General features: G+C 40.0%; 1 protein-coding gene across 1 annotated transcript in view; it reads left to right on the forward strand.

Moving 5' to 3' along the window:
• The window catches only part of dok4 (docking protein 4), a 62,469-nt gene that overhangs the window by 23,242 nt on the left and 18,792 nt on the right, over window positions 1-20,435 (forward strand). The window contains exon 2 of the mRNA XM_086143835.1: window positions 6,969-7,398. Coding sequence (XP_085999961.1) covers window positions 7,333-7,398 — 66 coding nt within the window. The 5' untranslated portion in view covers window positions 6,969-7,332. The remainder of the gene's footprint in view (window positions 1-6,968; window positions 7,399-20,435) is intronic.

Here is a 20,435-nt window from a genome sequence, read left to right on the forward strand (position 1 = left end):
TTATACTTTATTTGTTTATTTTTAATGATGGACCTTTAATTTGTTTTTGTGCAAATCAGGGCTTATGATCATGGCAGGTTCTAGCTAATAGAAACAATATGACTACAGCAGCCACCAGTGCTGCAATGACGTGTAGTGCTTACTGTCAGATCTTCTCTGACTCATCCATTAAACAGCACAGAACCAGGAATCAGGCGCCCTGTATAAAATGTGGCTCTGGATCTGGAGCAAGTTGGACCATGATGCATTATGGGTCTATGTAGGATAAGAAAACATAAACATTAATAGTACCATGCAGGCCTTGTACTGGTATTATTTTGTATAATTTTCATTATCTATTATCACCACAACAGAACTGCATTGGTACCTTGATTTGGGACCTTATAAATATAAATTGACTTGGGTGGCACGGGCCAGTGTCTCCCTGAGCCGGTCCCAAGCCTGGGTAAATGCAAAGGGTTGTGTCAAGAAGGGCATCTGGCGTACAACTTTTAGCAAAACCAAGCATGCGAATCAAACCTAATAATCTCATACCAGATCAGTTGAAGCCCAGGTTAACAACGACCGCCATTGATACTGATGACCTACAGGGTACCAATGAAAACTGGGCTACCGTAGGTCAAAGAAGGAGAGGAGGAAGGCGTGCTCAGAAGCAGAGAGAGAAGAGGAAAGGGCAAGAGTCTGGGCCTGAGAATAGGGACTTTGAATATTAAGTCTATGACAGGAAAAGGCAGAGAGCTGGTCGACATGATGCAGAGAAGGACGGTGGATATACTGTGTGCCCAGGAGATCAGGTGGAAAGGTAGTAAGGCTAGAAGCTTAGGAGCAGGATTTAAGTTGTACTATTATTGTACTGACAAGAAGAGAAATGGAGTAGGAGTTATCTTGAAGGAGGCGTTTGTTAGGAACGTTCTGGAGGTGAAAAGAATATCAGAGAGACTTATGAGTCTGAAACTGGAAATTGAAGGTGTGATGCTCCGTGTTGTTAGTGGCTATGCCCCGCAGGTGGGATTTGAGTTTGAAGAGAAAGAGAAGTTCTGGTATGAGTTAGATGAAGTGATGCAGAATATCCCCAGAGATGAGAGAGTGGTAATTGGTGCAGACTTCAATGGGCATGTTGGTGCAGACAATAGAGGTGATGAAGAAGTGATGGGCAGATTTGGTATACAGGATAGGAATGCAGAGGGACAGATGGTGGCAGACTTTGCAAGAAGGGTGGAAATGGCTGTAGTGAACACTTTTTTCCAGAAAAGACAGGAACATAGGGGAACTTATAAGAGTGGAGGTAGGAGCACGCAGGTAGACTACATCTTGTATAGACAACGTAACCTGAAAGAGATCAGTGACTGCAAAGTAGTTATAAGTGGGAGCATAGCCTGAAAGCATAGGATGGTGGTTTGTAGGATGACTCTGGTGACAAGGAAGATCAAGGGGACAAAGGCTGAGCAGAGGACAAAGTGGTGGAAGCTGAAAAGGGAGAAGTGTTGTATGCTTTTCAGAGAGGAGTTGAGAAAGGCTCTAGTGGTAAGGGAGAGCTTCCAGATGATTGGACAGCTATAGCTAATGTTATCAGGGAGTCAAGTAGGAGATTGCTTGGTGTATCATCTGGAATGAAAGTAGATAAGAAGATTTGGTGGTGGAATGAGGAAGTGCAGGAGTACATACAGAGAAAGCAGTTAGCAAAGAAGAATTGGGACACTGAGGGGACGGAAGAGAACAGACAGGAGTACAGAGAGATACAGCGTAAGGTAAAGATAGAGGTAGCAAAGGCAAAACAAAGGGCGTGCAATGGGTTGAACTGTAAGGAGGGAGACAATGATCTATACAGGTTGGCGAAACAGAGAGATAAAGATGGAAAGATGTACAACAGGTCCTGGTGATTAAAGATAGAGAGGGAAATGTATTGACAGATGCGATAAGAGTGATGGGAAGATGGAGGAGTACTTTGAAGAGCAGATGAATGTGGAAAATGAAAGAGAGGCAAGGGCAGAAGAGGTGACTGTTGTAGCCACAAAGTAGCAGAGATTAGTAAAAGTGAAGTGAGAAAGGCATTGAAGAGGATGAAAAGTGGAAAGGCTATTGGTCCTGATGGTATACCTGTGGAGGTGTGGAAGTGTCTAGGAGAGGCAGCGGCAGAGATTCTGACTAGATTACTCAACAGGACCTTAGAGAGAGTAAGAACATCCCTGAAGAATGGAGATGAAGTGTGAAGGGCTTTGTGCCTAGAAAGAGTACTACAGATCCAGTATTTGGTTTGAGAATGCTAACAGAGAAGTATAGAGAAGGCCAGAGGGAGTTGCATTGTGTTTTTGTAGACCTAGAAAAAGTATATGACACAGTGCCAAGAGAGGAACTCTGGTATTGTATGAGGAAGTCTGGAGTGGCAGAGGAGTATGTTAGATTGGTGCAGGACATGTATGCTAGCTGTGACACAGTGGTGCAGTGTGCTGTAGGGGTAACAGAGAAATTCAAGGTGGAGGTGGACTCCATCAGGGATCAGCTTTGAGTCCTTTCTTGTTCACAGTGGTGATGGACGGGCTGACAGATGAGGTTACACAGGAATCTCCATGGACCGTGATGTTTGCATCATGGTGGAGGTATGCACTGGAAATGGAGAGGTACGAAGGTTAGCTGCTGCAAGACAGAGTATACTGTATGTGTGTGAATAAGAGGAACCCGGATGGAATGGTGAGGCTACAGGGTGTGGAGATCAAGAAGTTGGAGGATTTCAGGTACTTGGGGTCAATAGTCCACAGCAGTGGAGGGTGTGGAGGGTGTGGAAAAGAGGTGAAGTGACAGGTTCAAGCAGGTTGGAATGGGTGGAGAGAAGTGTCAGGGGTACTATGCGATGGAAGACTATCAGTCCGTATGAGAGGAAAGGTGAGACCAGCGATGCTGTATGGCCCAGAAACAGTAACAATGATGAAAAAACAGGAGGCAGAGCTAGAGGACGCAGAGATGAAGATGCTGATGTTCTCCTTGGGAGTGACAAGGATGGATAGGATCAGGAATGAGTCAATCAGAGGTACAGCGCATGTTAGATGTTATGGAGAGAAGGTCAGAGAAGCCGGACTGAGATGGTTCAGTCATGTACAGAGGAGGAATAGTGACTATATTGGTAGACGGATGCTGGAATTGGAGCTGCAAGGCAAGAGGTCTCGAGGAAGACTAAAGAGAAGATTTATGGATGTAGTGAGAGAGGGTGACGGTAGTTGGTGTGAGAAAGGAGGATACAGAGAATAGGGTTAGATGGAGAAGGTTGATTCGCCGTGGCAACCCCTGAAGGGAAAAGCCCAAAGGAGGAGGGGGAGGAAGAGAAAGAGGAAGAAGAAGAAGAAGGAGAGTAAAGAAGAAGAAGAAGAAGAAGAAGAAGAAGAAGAAGAAGAAGAAGAAGAAGAAGAAGAAGAAGAAGAAGAAGAAGAAGAAGAAGAAGAAGAAGAAGAAGAAGAAGAAGAAGAAGAAGAAGAAGAAGACGAAGAAGAAAGTGACTTGAATTTACTCAATCAGATCAAAACAGTGTGCTGAAAGACCACAAAAAGCCCTACTGGGTTTGATGATAATTCCCAATTATAATACTAATTAGAGTTGCTCTCAATCAAATGCAATCTGAAAAAACACTAATTAGATGTTTTCCCAAGACAAATGGTCAGTTTGGGCCAGTAAAATAACTCATCAAATTGCTCCAGTAAGTGTGTGCATCCTTGCTACCCATGCTATCTGAAAGGGCTAAATGTCAGCATGTTAGCTCTAGTGCCTTATTCATGGTACGGTTCATATGCAGAACAAAAGGAGAAACCGACCTGAGTATTTATTTAAGTTGGACCAGTTGACTGAAACTTTGTCATTACCCACCGGTTTCTCTGCTTCTATTCAGGAAGTGGCAATAATAAATGTTTATTTTAACATTTATAATGTTGAACACGTGTATGTTCCTGTAATGGACAGTACCATGATTATTTTTTTTCCATTTACTCTCTTTTCCCGCTTGTTACATATTCAATAATCTTTTGAGCCACTTAGCATCAACCAAAAAAAAACATAATGATGCATTTGCCTTTTTCACCAGTTTTAAGTACATTCAATGTGTTTGTGTGTCTTTCTGTGTGTGTGTGTGTGTGTGTGCGTGTGTGTGTGTGTGTGTGCGTGTGTGTGTGTGTGTGTGTGTGTGTTCACACACGCACTCACATTTGCGCATGCATGCTTGCTCAATATTAATGTGTGCATATTAATGATCCTTGTTAAAGTTTAATGACTCAGTTCTTCTGTTGTCAAGGAGATTTACTCCAGGGTCTCATGGGAAACTTTTTCCTCAATAAACCTAACACTTCAGCATGTGTGAACACACGCACACACAAACACACACACACGCACACACACAACCGCACACTCCTCAGTAGGACTTGGAATTGAAGTCTATTCCTTATGCAAAGCCTATTTCAGGCTGTAACCACTCCGTACTTATCACTAACCTCAACCTAACCTCAATTTCCATCTTATTCTAACTGAAACCACGCTAGGATCTCAGAAATGCCATGACCATGTTAAAGAACTAATATTGTTGGCATAGTCAGTGTTTATGCCAGAAATTGACTCCAAGGGGTCACAAAACCATCCCACACATTCAAGGTGTTTGTGAATCGGCACATTAGTCACGTCACAAAGTTGTATATTTTATTTACACAAGAGAGTCAGTGAAGGCCACACTCAATGGTGAATATACGTTTTAGTGAGAGCTATGATTTATTAGCCATTCATATAAACCAAAGCAAATCAAATATTTCAGACTTTCACAGGCAAACTGTGGTTTGATAAGTTGCAAGTATCATTGGGAATGAGACTTGAGACTCCAAATAATGATTTTTAGAGGACAGGGTCAGAGGGTCTGCTTATTTTTCCTCAGCCTCACCTTATTATAAATTTGTAAAAAATTTTGCCTGCCTTTTCTGCTCTGTTTACTTTGTTAAGTCTGTCTACATCTACAGTTTTTCACACATTCTGTCAAGCTAGACATTTCAAAACTAAAATTATCCCCACCCACACATGCATTTTTTTCACCACTTCAGTCATGAATGATCTATACTCAAATGCAAGAGAATATCATGTCACAAGATAATACTCTAGTCTAGACAATATTCAGATGTAGATGTATTTGCTGGTGTTAATAGGACACAGTTGCCCCTGTTTAATCATTTTAGAAAATACAAGGAGAAGAGAGACATAGCAACAAGTCGGATTATAGGCAGTTTCATTTAGAAGTGTGTGCGGCCAGTTCTTCACAATCACTGTTTTGGACTGTTTCTCTGTCCTATCATAAATGCTCATCAGTATAAAAAACCTCACCCTGCAGTCCATTCCCTCCACCATTTTCATGGACTGTCTCCCTTCACTCCCTTCCAATCCATCAATTCCATTTTATTCCACATATCGCAGTGACCTGGAGTAAATCGTAGCTGACATTGGACGAGAGCCGGGGTTCATCTAGTACAGGTTGCTAGTCGATCAAATGGCTGACACGTAGATGCCTGCAACCAGTCACCCACACTTTCACACTTAATGACATTCTCCTCCCCGGTTTAATTTATATTGGACTTGTAGATATGTTCCTCCGTCTCATCAACAACTGCTGGGGCTTCTCAACGTCCGTCATTCATGGAGTCCTCCAGGGCTCTGTACTTGATACGCTATTTTTCATCCTCTTCATTCAAACCCTTCACACTAGATTCTCCCCCATGGTGGTTTCTGTGTAAATTGTTGTGCAGGTAAAACGTCATCAGCAGCTGCCTATGTTGCAGCTGCCTATATAATTCAAAACAGGATATTATTTTAAGTAATATTACAACTTTTAAAGGGCTGAACACAAGACCTGTGTTTATACTTCCCCTGACCCCGGGCCAGTGAAGCAAATCATCGGAAATAGTCTGGAAAAGTCATACTGTTTTAATACAAGAAATATTAATATTAATGAATGAACTCTTTGTACTCTCTGGAATTATCAATAATTGCAATGGAGACCCCCTTTGCTGGCGACTGTTACAGTCCGCTGTGCAAACCGACCAAAGATCAATGAGCAAAGACTCTGTGAAGCCTCAGAACTCCTGCTGATTTGGATTTAATAAAAGGGGCGCAAAGCATACTACACAATAACATTTATCAGAATGATATTGTGAATATTATCGATTATACCTCTTTTACCACATAACAGAGTGAAAGACAACTTCAATTGTGGTGAAGGGCACCTCGTGTTTTCTTTCACCTGTTTTTCAGATAAAAGATGTGTTAATGCTATAGACAGATAGACAGATGAGGACACCACAGCCATCTCTACAAAAAACAAGATACCCTTGGATCTCACGCTAAATTACAAAATAATGAATGGTGGTATTAAATGACGGTATTAAACTAGATGGAATGTAATAAATAAGAAGTGTTTGCATGATGGGTAATGAGGCTCTAACCAGAGAAGCTGTAAACATCATCGCCTTCCATATCCAGTACCTCCTCTTATCAAAGCAAAGTCCTAGAACTCATTATCGTTCATCAAGGTCTTCATCATTAACTTGGTTTGAGTATTTAGTTGAAATACCAGTTAATACATTTAAAATCAGATAATCTTAAACAGTATCATATGATGTGATTCTATGAATGAATTAGTTAGCAAATAAAAGTTTGTAGCTTACTGGGAATTAATAAATATAATTACATAGTACAACAAACTTCATCAATAACTACATGCCACTTGCACAGATAATGAATATTAAGGATATGTTTGGTAAATATGTATATTTTAAGCTAGATTTAGACAGTGGCACAAAGTCATGATACAGCATTCTTTACTTTTCTGTGACAGGACAATTTCAAAAACTAAAATGGGTTACTGTCCTGTATTTCTACCAATATCAGGACGTTTATACATTCACTGTAGAAATATAAACATGTTTTTTTTCTATTTCTATTTCTCTTTTTTCCAGCCTTCATGCAACCCAGAAACTCAGCCAAGGGAAGACCTGAAGAGTTAATGAGAGGAGGACAGACCAAGGGAAAGACACAAGAGAAGCAAAAGGCAAACAAGGGCGGAAACAAAGCCAGCAGTGGAGGACACACTGAAAGTGGTGGGGGGAGAGACGAGGTAGACAGCTTCCTGACAGAGAGGGGACAGAGTTGAGGATCAGACAGAGAGTTCAGACAGAGTTGGATGAACTGAGTCCTGACGAGAGGCATAATCTGGAAACTTTGGAGAGGTAGCGAGGGAAAGGCTTGAGACTGCTTGAGGGAGGGAAGACACATCTGGATGGTCTCCACGGAGACGGCCAGCAGGTTATACCTCCTCCGAAGATGGCCTCCAACTTCAATGACATTGTCAAGCAGGGCTACGTACGCATGCGCAGCCGCAAGCTGGGGGTGAGTATAGCATCGTACTTACAGAGGTATTCAAATAGTCATAGACATGGAATTCTGTACTGTTTTTGTCAAATTTGGGTGTTTGATTTTGATGGATGTTAATTTGCTTGTACTCATTACATCCTTACTGCCACAAAGATGATTTATATCTCAAAAGTGAGAAGTTCATTCGTGGTGATTGATATCAATGATCAGTTTTTCACCATCATGTCAATGAAAATATGATATGATAATTCCCACAAAACACTCCATCATTTTCAAAACGACCAATGACCGCGCATCAACTCTGTGGTCGAATCAGAATGTTGCTATTAATAGTACCCTGTTTAACTTTTTCTGTTTGTTCTTGTGTCGAGTGAATCTCTTAATTCACAGTTATGTGAGGTACATAGGACCTCTGTCCTGGTAAAGTAGGAATAAAAAACACATTTAAGCAGCCCATGCGCTCCGTAGAATATGTGATATCGTGTACAGTTCATGAGTCACTGAGGGTTTTACAGTAACTCAATATCTGCAGAGGATTATTCTGCCTCATCTCACACTGCACACACACTTGTTATACGTGAAAGGTGACCTGTATGTCCGATCGTGCACTCTGGAAATGTACAACAATTTCCAAAGTTGCAAGCAAACAAAAACAGACCTTGGCACTGAACTGGACTGAACTGTTCGAACATTCGGGTTGAGGAGAAAGCACAAATGGTGGAGTGCTGGTAGGGTGGGGGCAAAGGCTCAACAATTTATAATTCAATGATCGAATAGAATTACAACCCAGCTCATTAACGCAACTGAATATGGCACAAATAGGATGAACCTTTCAACCTTGTATAACCAGAATAAATTACGTTTTCTTTATAGTTTCCCAGCACCCAGGCCCACATACTACAGTATGATAAATTCAAAAAACGCTTTGCTGTCCTCCCCCAGCCTTCCAATTAATACAATAAAAATCACACTAATAGTAATGACTGTTTCTTTTTTTTGGTACATTTTGTTGAAATTTAACTCAAATAAGTTTGAGGACACAAATGAGCCAACGTCTTTGACGTATTTTGGCTTTAACTGGTTTTATTTTTACATTTACTTCTGATTTATTTGACAGTCAAAGTCCTATTCATCTTTTGCTGCATGGCTCCTTTTTCCTCTTTTTTTTTGAGTACAAGTACATGTTTCATTTCAGACAGTGATGAAATGCTGGTGAAGTAGAAATGAATTGGATGATTACCAGAATGATTTAAAATATTTTTGATAATTTGATGATTTGCTCACCCTTGATTATATTATGTAAGCGTGTGTATGTGTTTTCATTCAGACATAATGAAAGTATTCCTTCAAATATAACATTTGAAGGATTTTATGAAGTTGCCTCTGGCATATAGGCACAACTTCTCCTCCCCTAACCAGACTCTGTCACTAAACTCTAAGAATATTTGATATATGAAAAGTAGTTTGTTGAATTTTGATTGATTTTCCAGAAATTGGGGCAAATTGCCTGTTGAGAATATTATAGTGTTTTTTCTGTTTTTATCTGTTCGCCATCTAATTTTCTCACATACAAGTGTAGCCCCAAATGTGTAGATATTCAACTTCACATAGAAGCCCATAAGCATCAAGTCAGACCTTATCCCATTATAATTAGATCTTTCTTTTTAGCATGTATAATGTCGAACTGTGCACATCTGAAGACACCCAAGTGGGTTGTTCATAAGTCATTCAAATGTATGTTGAGTCCCTCAAGGTCTACTCTGCTTGCTTTAGATCACTCTTTAATGGTTCAATTAAAAGAGATTCAAGTTGAAACCCTTTCTAGACCCAAGGTGAGTCACACCTATATCTATCACATAGATATATCAAAACCAAGACAAAGCTAAAAGAAAATGTTCTGAAAAGCATCTCAATTTTAACAGCTACAATATTCTATACTGTTGTACTGCCTTTGAGAATAAAGGAGGTGTCTTGTTAAACAATGTTAAAATGTCATTGGGCGTTTTGTTGACTGCTGTCTTTGTTGTCTGTCTAAACATCCATATCTCCCTGTGGCTTGAGCTGCATAAACGGTGTAGGAAATGTTAATTTTTCAAAGTCTGAGTCACATTCAAATAATGTCAAAAACAACCATTCCAGAGATTCAAATCTTGACACGAAAATTACGTATTGACAAACCGCAGTTGTTTTTTCATTCATTTCACATCATTCATCAGTTGTAAATCTCAATTAATTCAGGGAACAGAAATGCTGGCTGTCTCTCAATGCATTGATGTACTCTAATAAATATCGAAGTGAACATTTCATCCCGGAGTATTTTGAGAGCAAATCAGGCATAACAGCATCATAGCTTCAATAAAAGCAATGAGGACTAGTCTAGCTGATCCATGTTTTATTAAATTCCAAATTTTCCCCTCACTGACTTAATTCGCCCATCCCGAGTGAAATATCTCAATATCTATGTCAAAAATAGAATAAAATTAAAAAATATTTGGGCTTTTTGAGTCGTGACTACAAACAGAAAGACCCCTGTCAGCCTCTTGAATTAAACCAGGAACTGGCTCTTCATGCTTACCACAAAACGATATTGGCATGCAAAATAGTGATAAACCGTGCCACACCAGTTTTATCCACTATCCCTAATTTTGCCACGTTGCGATCACGAAGTTTGTCTGTGGAGGTCCTCGGTCATCCAGGTCATGGTGAATTCTTTTTGTTGTGGCAACTGAACTTGAATTTCTTCACTTGAGGAAGCCTCTCGGATGGGGGGTCAAATGTCTTTAAGTGAAGAAATTCAAGTCCAGTTGCCACAACAAGAAGATTGCAGCAAGAGATCACAAAATTTGTCAGGCACAGAATTTTTCTGGAAATGCTCCAGTATTGAACAAATTTTCTACAGCAGGCATATGCATACCAGTTGCAGGTAAAACATCACTGTTATGACCCCTGTCAGCCTCAGATTAGCAGTATCAGTCCATGACATTGCAATGGCAAGGAGAAAAATTGTAGCAGAAGTCTAATTCAAGGAGAAGCGTTGCTCTGAAACGTCACTTGGGCTGAGTTGATGAATTAAGTAACAAATGACCAACCAGAACCGAGTGGATTAGAGACACAGTTACAGATGCAGTTCTCTCTTATGTTAAGAACGGTTTAAACAGTTTTCTCGTACTTTCTAACACAAAATGAGGTGCAACTAAACAGTTTTCTCGTACTTTCTAACACAAGATGAGGTGCAACTGGGTCGTAAGTACTGGTGTACCATGGCTTGCAGATCAAAATATGGTCAACATTCTTCTACTTACACACTTTCTTCAAGAAACGCCTCAGTTCCAGTGTAGAGACATCTACTGCTCTGTGGTGGTGTTGTAATGAGATGTCATCAAGATAAGTAAGCCCTCGCTAGAAACAGATAATAGCTATCTGCTCCTGTCAGCAGCATAAAACAAGGACTTTTAATGGATAGACTTTGCTGAGTTGCCCTGGAAGACCACACTGCAGCTGTGTCACAGGTGACTATGGTCTCAGACAGTACTGGAACCCTTCCAGTAAATTGTCAGCTAGTATTAATCATACCAGCCCAGATCAATACCAAAAAATAAGTACCAAGCTTTAAAAAAATTCTAGAGTCATCGTTTGATGCGGAATCAGTATACTGCGTTAGACGTATTGATTTTAACTTCCACGGGGTAACCAGAGGCTGCTGCATTCCAAACCAAACAAATAGATAAACATGAAATATATTTTCAAAGTCTCTGCTGTTCTAAAGATATACAGAAAATAATTTGCCATTTGATTTAGACTAACAGCACACTGTGTGAACATAAATGATTCCTATTTTACATTAGTCCTGGAGTCAAATGAATGCATTATTAAATAGATCAGACCTCTTATCCATGAGATAATAATTTTCTAAAACCTTTTTACAATCAATATTGTCTGATTATATAAAATATTAAAATCACTGTTTTGTCATTCTAACCTCAGAACAAATGTATATATTTTTGTTACATTTGTATTTGGTTAAAATTGTAATGTTAGATATTTGTATTCTGTTGAATTTCTGTCTAACCTTGTATATTAATTCTTCATCTGGTACTTCTCCGCTGCTAAACTGAAACCTTTGTGATGTTCACTTGTCACCTTCTTCGTAACAGATAAATGTCAGCATCATTTGTTGGAGTTAGCAATAGTAAGACAACATTTCTATCAAATGTCGACATATTTATAGCCCTGCCACAGGAATCATAAAGCTTTCACTGAAAGGAGATAAGTGTTTGCCTACTCTTGACTGCACTTGCTAACAGCATGAGCTATTTTTTCATTTTGCAGTGAGTTTCAGTGAAACAACATGCCTTACGCTGATTTGTTGTCCTGTCAAATGTGCTATCTGTGGTTGCCATGTCACATGTTTATTTATTTATGTTCTCTCACTCGCTATGTGTTCCCTCACTCTGATTGGTTGTACATCTGTCCAGTTGTGTCCATGACAGTGTTTAGTGTGTAAAATGAGGGGGACCAGATCAGGCTACCCTTGAAATAAGGGTCAAAATGAATAAATCAATGTCTAAATGCTGTTTTTCTCTAGGCTAAGCTTAGAGAACTCAAAATCTCACATTGTCCTATTGAAATGAAATAGCATGAAATTTGCCTAATCTTATCACATACCTCAATATAGATGATATAATCCTAATTTTCAAAGATATTTAATATTCGTCTCATAAACATAGCTATTGAACTTAAAACTTCTTCATAAACCAGTCTATTGAGGTAGGTCTTGAGGTGTCCTTTTTAATCTGGTTATTTGGATTCAATTACTCCAGGTTCTTAAGTTTGAAGCAGCAACCATCCAGACACCAGTACTGCAGACGATTTTTAAACTCATTCAACTGATTTTATCTTGCATCATCTCTCGTGCCACTTCTAATCAATCACTTTCCACTTCAGTCTCTTCCTCTTAACTGCATCGAAATTGCGTTGCAGAGCCAAACTCTGAAGGGTTTTTACAGCAACAGGGTAATGATATTTTTGCAGCCCTAAGCCCCAGCTCTTTCTGGTGCAGGAGGGCAAGTTTCCCCGGTAACTCAATTGTATTATACCATTTTATCTTCTTTAACATAAGTAATACTGAAACCCAAATAACCCAGCCAATAGTTTTATATAAGCAACGCTAAATTTTGTAATTTCTGTAACACACAATAAGATTTTTCCTTTGAGTATTTGCTTTTTTGGAATGTGAAGGAACAGTTGATGAAAAGCCACGGACAAGATGTACTCACATGATGATGTACAAGGGTACTCACTATCGTTGGAGGTTTAGAAAGGGAGAAAGAAGAATAGGCACCTCTGGTTCAAGTCTTCTTACAAGGTCATTCAGAGTAGTGAACTGTAAAAGCTTTCTGTTGCATGTCAGAAAACCAGTCTACAGAGAATATATATATAAGGTTAGACTCAGGTACAAATCTATAATGGAAATTACCTAGACTTGCTTTGACCTTCTTAACCAAAATAGTTTTCTTTTTTTTTCCACTATTGCCCTGTTTTAACCATGTCTGGTGTTATGTAAACTGAGTGTCTGTTGGAAAAAGCAAAGTGTTGTTGAAGAGACAGGAGATGCCAGTTTAAAATGCTTTCAACCACAAAAACCAAGACATTTGATGGTATTTTCAGGATTCCACATTTTAACATAATATATTTTCTGACCATGCAATAATCAGTCAAAACAAATGTAAGCGTATACAGATATACAGCATCAAAGAGAAGAAAACAAACAAAAAGAATTGTGACAGAGGACCGTAGATGAAGTTTTGAACTTTCAAATGATGAAACATTTTCACCGAGCCATAACTTAAAGCATATGCGAAAGCAAGGTAATATGTTATCTTGCTAACCCACCGCACCAGTTGGAAGGTCCTGGAGTTGGGCCTTGTGAGGGCAGAGCTCTTTCTGCTCTTTGTCCTCTCCCAGCTCACATTTTGTCCCGGCACCCTGTGATTTACAGAGTGATTGTTTGCTCCCCAAATCATGATTCTGGGAGATGGAAGTCCAAGGATTTATGCTCTTTCGGCCCTTGTGATCTCCCCCTTCTCCATTTACACTTGAGCCAGGAAGTACTTGACATGAGTCTGACAATCTAAAAATCATTCGCACTTTCCACCCTGGAAACAAATTTAACTGGACTTCTATTTGCTTCTATTTCCGTTTATCTTTCAAGCACTAACTGCTCTATATTTTAGTTCCTGCTCTTTTTTTTTAACACACTTTTTCTGTCATTTAATTGCTGTGTGTCCTCTCTCCCTCCGACTGAGGGTGTCTGCCCACAGCCGATTCTTCACATCTCAGTCTTCCTTTTCTGCCTCATTATTTGTATCTGTCCTTCGCATCCTGTCTTTTTCATTTTCTCCCCCCATTCATCTTCTCCCTGCGCAAGGATGGCTGACAGTCTGTCCCCATGTTGTGATGCGTGGTGTGGGCAGATTGGCACCAGTGAAATGCAGCTCCTAATATGATACATGACTGGTCTCACATTGGGAAATGAATGGATAAGAGTCATTAGGAAGCACAGAAAATGAAGACGTCGCAGTCAGAACGTCTCCTTTCTTTGTTCAGAAAACAGTTCCAGCATGGGGAGGCACAGAGGTAGAGGCATGTCTCAAGAAAACATTGTCAGGCTTTTAGTGTTTAGGTGAGAAATTTGTAGTTTTGTAAATGACGATGCAAGTATCTCAGCAAATTATTACAATTGAGTTAATTGAGATCAGTTATGAATGTCCAAGAAATCAACAAGAAAAGTCATGAAAATCCTCACAACAATTTTACTTAAAACACAAGAAATGATCTTTTAAATGCAGTGCATTTTCGATCAAATGGTTGGATAATCTGTACATTTAATGAAAACATTCAAATTATTGGCAGCACGGTGGTGCAGTATCTAGCTCTTCCGCCCAACAATTTTCATTACAGGAAGGTGGTCTTTCCTGCTGGGCCTTAGGCCTATTGCACCTCCCAACAGTTCTTGTGGCAGAGTGTGCATCGCAGGGGCCTCCTGTTCCCCGAGGCATCTGACCTCGTACCTCAAGGTTTTGCTGCAGGGTCTTCAACTGGGGACCACTGTTCATTGACATTCCGCTCCTTAACTCAGAACATCTCCTGGTGGTGGGGCAGTGAACAGGTACGTCTCCCTTACACCCCCTGCAGCAAAACCTAGGTGGATGTTGCTCCCCTAGCCTTGTCTTTCTGTTTCAACCAGAGCCAGTGGCTTGCATTCCTTACTTCCCAAGACACTCAGGTGGATCTGCTAAGTGTGGCTCATGGTCGGCCCTAATCCTTGAGCATTCGTGATGTTGACCTGCCCACTGCAAGAGTCTGATACCAGTGTGGATCAGTTTGTTAGCTCTACCGTTCTTCTGACTCAATACATCCTCTCCGGACCACCTCCTTGCTGTTGTCTCCTGATTGGTCCCTCCCTCGACTTTACCCTATGGGGTTTATTTGTTAATTTCTGATTGTCTCCTCCTGTCTGGACTACCCCTCATGAGTTAACCGACATCTGTAGTCAGCATGCTATCCTTGTCTCGTGATCCAACCCATGTCTTCCCACCGTTGGCCTTCTTGGCTTCCTTGTTTGTCCCTCCTATGAATTTTAACCCGCTTTCCTGTATGTTATTGCTGCCTGGTCAGCAAATATCTGTTCCTGCACCCTCTACTTGACCTGATCGGTACTGCTCCATATCGAAATGGTACCACAAAGCCTCTGGTTCTTCCGCTGAGGTTGTACCCTGTGGGGCATAACCTCTATCCACTTTCATGCATGCTCCATCCACTTTCTCTGTACTCTGTGACTAAGTCTGCATACTTTGCCTTCTTTCTCTCGATGGCAGCTTCTAGTCCTTTCTCTAATGATCCTGTCAGCTCAATCGGTATTGCTGACCACATAGCTACAGACCACAGCACCTCATCTGGTCTGAAGGTGGTGCTGTATATCTCCTTTGGGAACTGGAGCTGCCTACCCAGGTCTAATTTGGTCTTTCACTTCACCCCTGGTGTTAATACCTCAACGGGTGTTCTCTTGCTGGTATGCATTGTGGATTCCCGCTGCCTGAGGAAGTGGATCCTGCATCTTCCACCATCCTGTCCTCCTGTTCTTCCTCTGCAATATTGGGACTGTTGGCATTGTGGTTCCCAACCCAGCCGTGGATCCCATTTGCCTTACCTGCCCTTAACAGGCAGTATGAGGTTCCATTAGGCTACCATCACCACACTTCTTCTTTCTCATGTGGATGTGAAGTTCCCTCACGGTTGTTGTTTTTTTTTTCCCAATTCATACTGTCTTTGGATCTTCTGTTTTACAGCATAGAAGTCCCTGGTTCGATTCCAACAGGGGTCCTTTTTTTTCTGAAGCATGTTCTCTCCATGTCTGTGTGGGTTTCCTCTAGGTTCTCCAGTTTCCTGTATGCAGTGGGTACATTGGAGCCTCACAATTGCCAAGACTTTTGAATGACAGAGTGGAAGGTTGTATGTCTCCATATGTGTCCCTGAGATTGACTGGTCCTGGATGAACCCTGCCTTTTGCCCAGTCCCAGCTGGGATAGGCACCAGTCATCCCAGACCCTGACTACATGATAAATGGTATAGATAGTGATTGTATGAATGAATGAGTGTATGAATTTCTATTATCCTAAAACACAAATGCTGCTTAGTAATTACAGAAACAATTACAAAGTTGTTTTTTTTTTTGTTTTTTTTTTATGAAATGCACAGTGGTTGCTGTCAAATTATTCATTTATAATCTAAAGCAGAGCCTCTTCATGTTCTACACATCCAAACTTACTCTTTAATTGAAGATATTTTATTGAATAGACCTTGATATCCAGAGATGTTTTGCTTTCAATATATTTAATTTAATTGAGTTAGGCATCACTGAGCTGACCTGAATCCTTTTGCTTTGCATTTTCGAATTTCTTTAAAAGTTGGAATATTTTATGTGCTCAAGTTTTTTCTAGCAGATTTGATTTGTTTCTTTGAAAACATGAGAAAAATACCACAAGATATTTGGCAAGACATGCCAGGAAAATTATATTTTATTAGTTGCAATTGTATTTTAATCCGGGCATAGTTGCAGCCCTTTTGAAATTCTCTTGTTCTGGCTCTTCAGGAAATTTATAAGTGCAGAATGACGCAAATTGTAAAGCTCTTTGGCACTGTTAAATGGCGCTATTTCAGCTTTGTGTTGGAAAATGTGTTGCAGTTTTACCAGAATGGCGATACAGTCAAACTGAGGGTAGCATTAACAAAGTCTTGATGAGCCTCAGTTTGGTCCTGGTGAAACTCGAGGACACCCTGGAGGGAGAGCGGCCTCAGTCGGCAAAGAAACCCGCAGGAAGGAGGGAGAGAGATGGAAAGACGGAGAGACAGAGAGACAGACAGACAGACAAAAAGAGAGAGAGATGTTAGTCTACATCCTTCGGGCTAAGAGGACTCGCACAGCTGAGGTCCTCCTCGAGGCAAGTGAGATAGACTACCGAAGTCATGCTTCATTATCTCAACAGGAACAACAAAGCCAGAGGAAAAAGCCCCAGACATGCAAAGTCCCAGAGTGCACAGACCTGAAGTAACCTCAGCTGCACTGATGTACCCTTGGAGGCTTAATGGTGCCACGCAACGCTATGTTTTTACTCCTCTGCTGTAGTTTTCCCACAGTTCTTCCGCCTATAATCAGCTACTTTGCTGATTTGATTTATGCTGTATTGATCAGCTCACCCCCGCGCTCTCCTCAAGCAGCTTCCCACTAATGAAGCATGTAACCGCTGCATTCACATGGTTATCGGGCAAAAAAGAGAAAAAGAAAGAGTGAAGGCACAGCGTGAGACACACCATAGGTTCACATGCTTTGGTGATCTTTTTGGCTTACAAGAAAAATCCCTTGGTGCTTTTTTTACCTTTTCAGTAAAAGCAGTGAACAGTTTTTTTCTGCCCTTTAACTCTTTTCTTGGTGTTAAGGAAGCCTTGCAGCCATTTGTGACTTGCAGTTACATTTTTCTCTGCACTGTCTGTAGTTGTTTTATAAAGTTGTCACTCACACAGGAGGTCTCCCGATTTGCATTGGAGATAGATGGATGCTTTACCCAATCACACACCGAGTGTTTTCGTTTATAAGTACCCACCCTCCTCTCAAGAATTTCTCCGTGGTTCATCCCAGATGGTACTTGGTAACAATCCAAGACATTCATGGCAGTTATAGTGTTTGACAAGCTTGATAACATACAAATTAGATTTCAGAAATAAAAATATGATGATACTCTAATCAAAATAACAGTTTTGAAACTAGATACTTTATTGTCACTTTTGAGATCTTCATTGATGTCAATATTCTCTCAGTGCTGAAAATAATGTTGTCCCAACTGCTGATGTCAGCAGGCAACTTTAAAAATATGCTCTAGGAATGCAAGGAGTTAAATGTATCTTTATGCTGAAATATTGGATGCACTCCAAATTTTGAGATTAGCATTCTAAACACTCGCACGTGTGCACGCACGTGTGTGCGCATAGTACAGACAGAGCTGTTCTAAAGGCATCACTATGGTTTTTGAGGAGTTTGTGAACATCATTTCCCATAACAACACATGATGACAAGATTAGAGTCCCATAAAAATCTATACACCTTCCAAGTAAAAATGGAAATCAATGTTTCATGTTTCCAGCGCTTATCTCGAGTACCCCTATAAAAGATCTTGCTCTCAGCTCCATTTGAAAAAAAAAAAATTGTAAATGATTCACACAGATGAATAGAGGCTGAAACGCCTTCCCTAGCACGTTGGATTGCAAGAGAGTCTCTCACTTGGTATTAAATGTGACATTGCTTGAAGCCTGAGTAAACTTTGACACATGCGTAGGTGAGAGCCTGTGGATATATCACTTCGGAGACCTGCTTGATCTCATCCAGTACTCAAACATCCTTAAGTTAAGACGACAAGTTCCACAATGAAGCCAGGCAAATACTCTGTCTTCATTAGGGTCCCCATTAGCACTGGCAGAAACACCAGCATATACACTGAGTCAAATTAACACATATACAAAAAGCACATAACATCCCCTTGTGTTCAACAGTCAACACAAGCAGATTTCCACCTTCTTTCAAGACATTGAATTCATACAAAACTTTTAATGAATTATTGATTCTGGATATTTATTTCCAAATAACAAAGCCTTGATGCTACAATTTTGCCATACAGATAGATGGCATGTTTTTGCCATAAAACTGATAATAAGACAAGAAGATGGATGCTCATCTCTGCATCAAAGTACAAACTCTTCACTCTGATCAGTTTTTTTCATCCACTCTGGTATTTCACATTATATGATAGTATTCAATATTTCACCCTAGGGCCTGTAATAAAGAGAAACCACCTCACATGGACCATATAGTTCCGGTTCTATTCCTAAATGAATTCTATGAAGACACACAGACGTTAATTAATACAATTATCATATTAAATTAGTATTTTTATGTTACTTTCTCAGGTTCTGTTGAAGCCTGAGTTCCATCTTCTGTTCCATCCCTGTCTCTCTGTAATGATCAACCTTGTAAATTGAGGTAGTGCACTTTCCTCAATCTCCTGTTGAGGTCGACACTGCTTTTGTCAATAAGACATGTTGTTACTCAGTGATGTCCAGCATATATTAGGTCAATCAGGTCTCGAGTAGTATTTGTAAAACTTATTGAAATGAATTACTGTGAAACACTCAGCTGAACATCCAGAATGAGTATGTTGTTTGTAAAAAGCTCTGACCTTAAAATCTATGAGACAAAAAAGCATCACCAAAAATAGCAGCCAGACTAGAGAGCTACTGTTGCTGAAAGGAGTCAAATGCTGCCATTAGTCTGGTGTGCGGCAGAGGTGGCTTCCAAAAGGTTAATGAAGCAGGTAAGATAAGATACGATCAGATCAAACCCAATAATACCAGTGAGAACTTTTGGTAGAGACAGACACACCATTCCCCAGGACACATCGATCCGCTGATTGTCCTGCCGGGAAGGATGTGTCTTATCTTTGGGAAAGGTTGCCCTTCTTTGTGCATCTCACCTCTTCGTCTGAATAGAACTGCAGTCCTTTGTGTAATTGACTGGCGCTCTATGCATGAATCAGGAGATGTTATGCATGGTTAAAATTCAATAGAACATTGGTTAACAAAGTAGTTCAGAAAAACCGAACAGGTCTAGAAACATCGATGAGTAATTGTAGATGTTTTTTTTTGTTTCGTTTTTTTCCAGAAATCTTTTGAAATAAATGCCAAACATGAATTGAAAAGAAATAAGCAACAAAATAAGCAATTGTCCACCATCACTCTATCTTTAACCAAGGAAGTGACTGAATAATAGCAAGATATTTGAACTAAAACTTGATATTATCAGCCACAAATGACCAAAAAATTGCAGATAAGCTACTTAAGTCAGCAATAGTTTCCTTAAGCAATAGCAGGGGATACTGGGCGATACTTGGTGACTTTGGCTTGGTGGCCAAGACTCTACAAAAGTTTAAAAAGCTTATTGGTGGAACTCTCGTAGAGATATTACTTCTAGTAGTGAATAAATGTAGCACTAAATGGCCAGCTTCTATTGCAAGTAAGTAAATTATTAAAGAATATAAAACACATGTTAAAATGTAAATACTTTTTTTTATTTAAGAATGAATTTATTTGAGTTCACTAGACATATAATATTGGAGAAGCTCAATCTATGTTGGCTGGACACACTGCTTACCTGTGTCTACGATGACATTTCCTGTATTAATGGCAATCTTGTATTTAGATAGCCTTTACCAGCTTCATTTTTTAATATGATGCAGTAGAATGTTGGAACATTTTTAATTGGTTTTCTTTACAGCCTCTCTCTTGACTGATATGACACTTCAGTACTTGTTTAGTACTATCTCAGTTCATTCTGTCCATGACAATGTCGCTTCATCTTCATGGAAAACAGCTCTGAATCTTGTAAAATGCAATTTACTGCATTCATAGTTTTTTTTTATTGTTTTTAATATGAATACTTGTGGACA

Source organism: Fistularia commersonii, chromosome 3, assembly GCF_037954325.1.
Source record: "Fistularia commersonii isolate RoL2024-O1a breed Wild chromosome 3, RoL_Fcom_v1.0, whole genome shotgun sequence".
In the NCBI taxonomy this organism is placed as follows: Eukaryota; Metazoa; Chordata; class Actinopteri; order Syngnathiformes; family Fistulariidae; genus Fistularia; species Fistularia commersonii.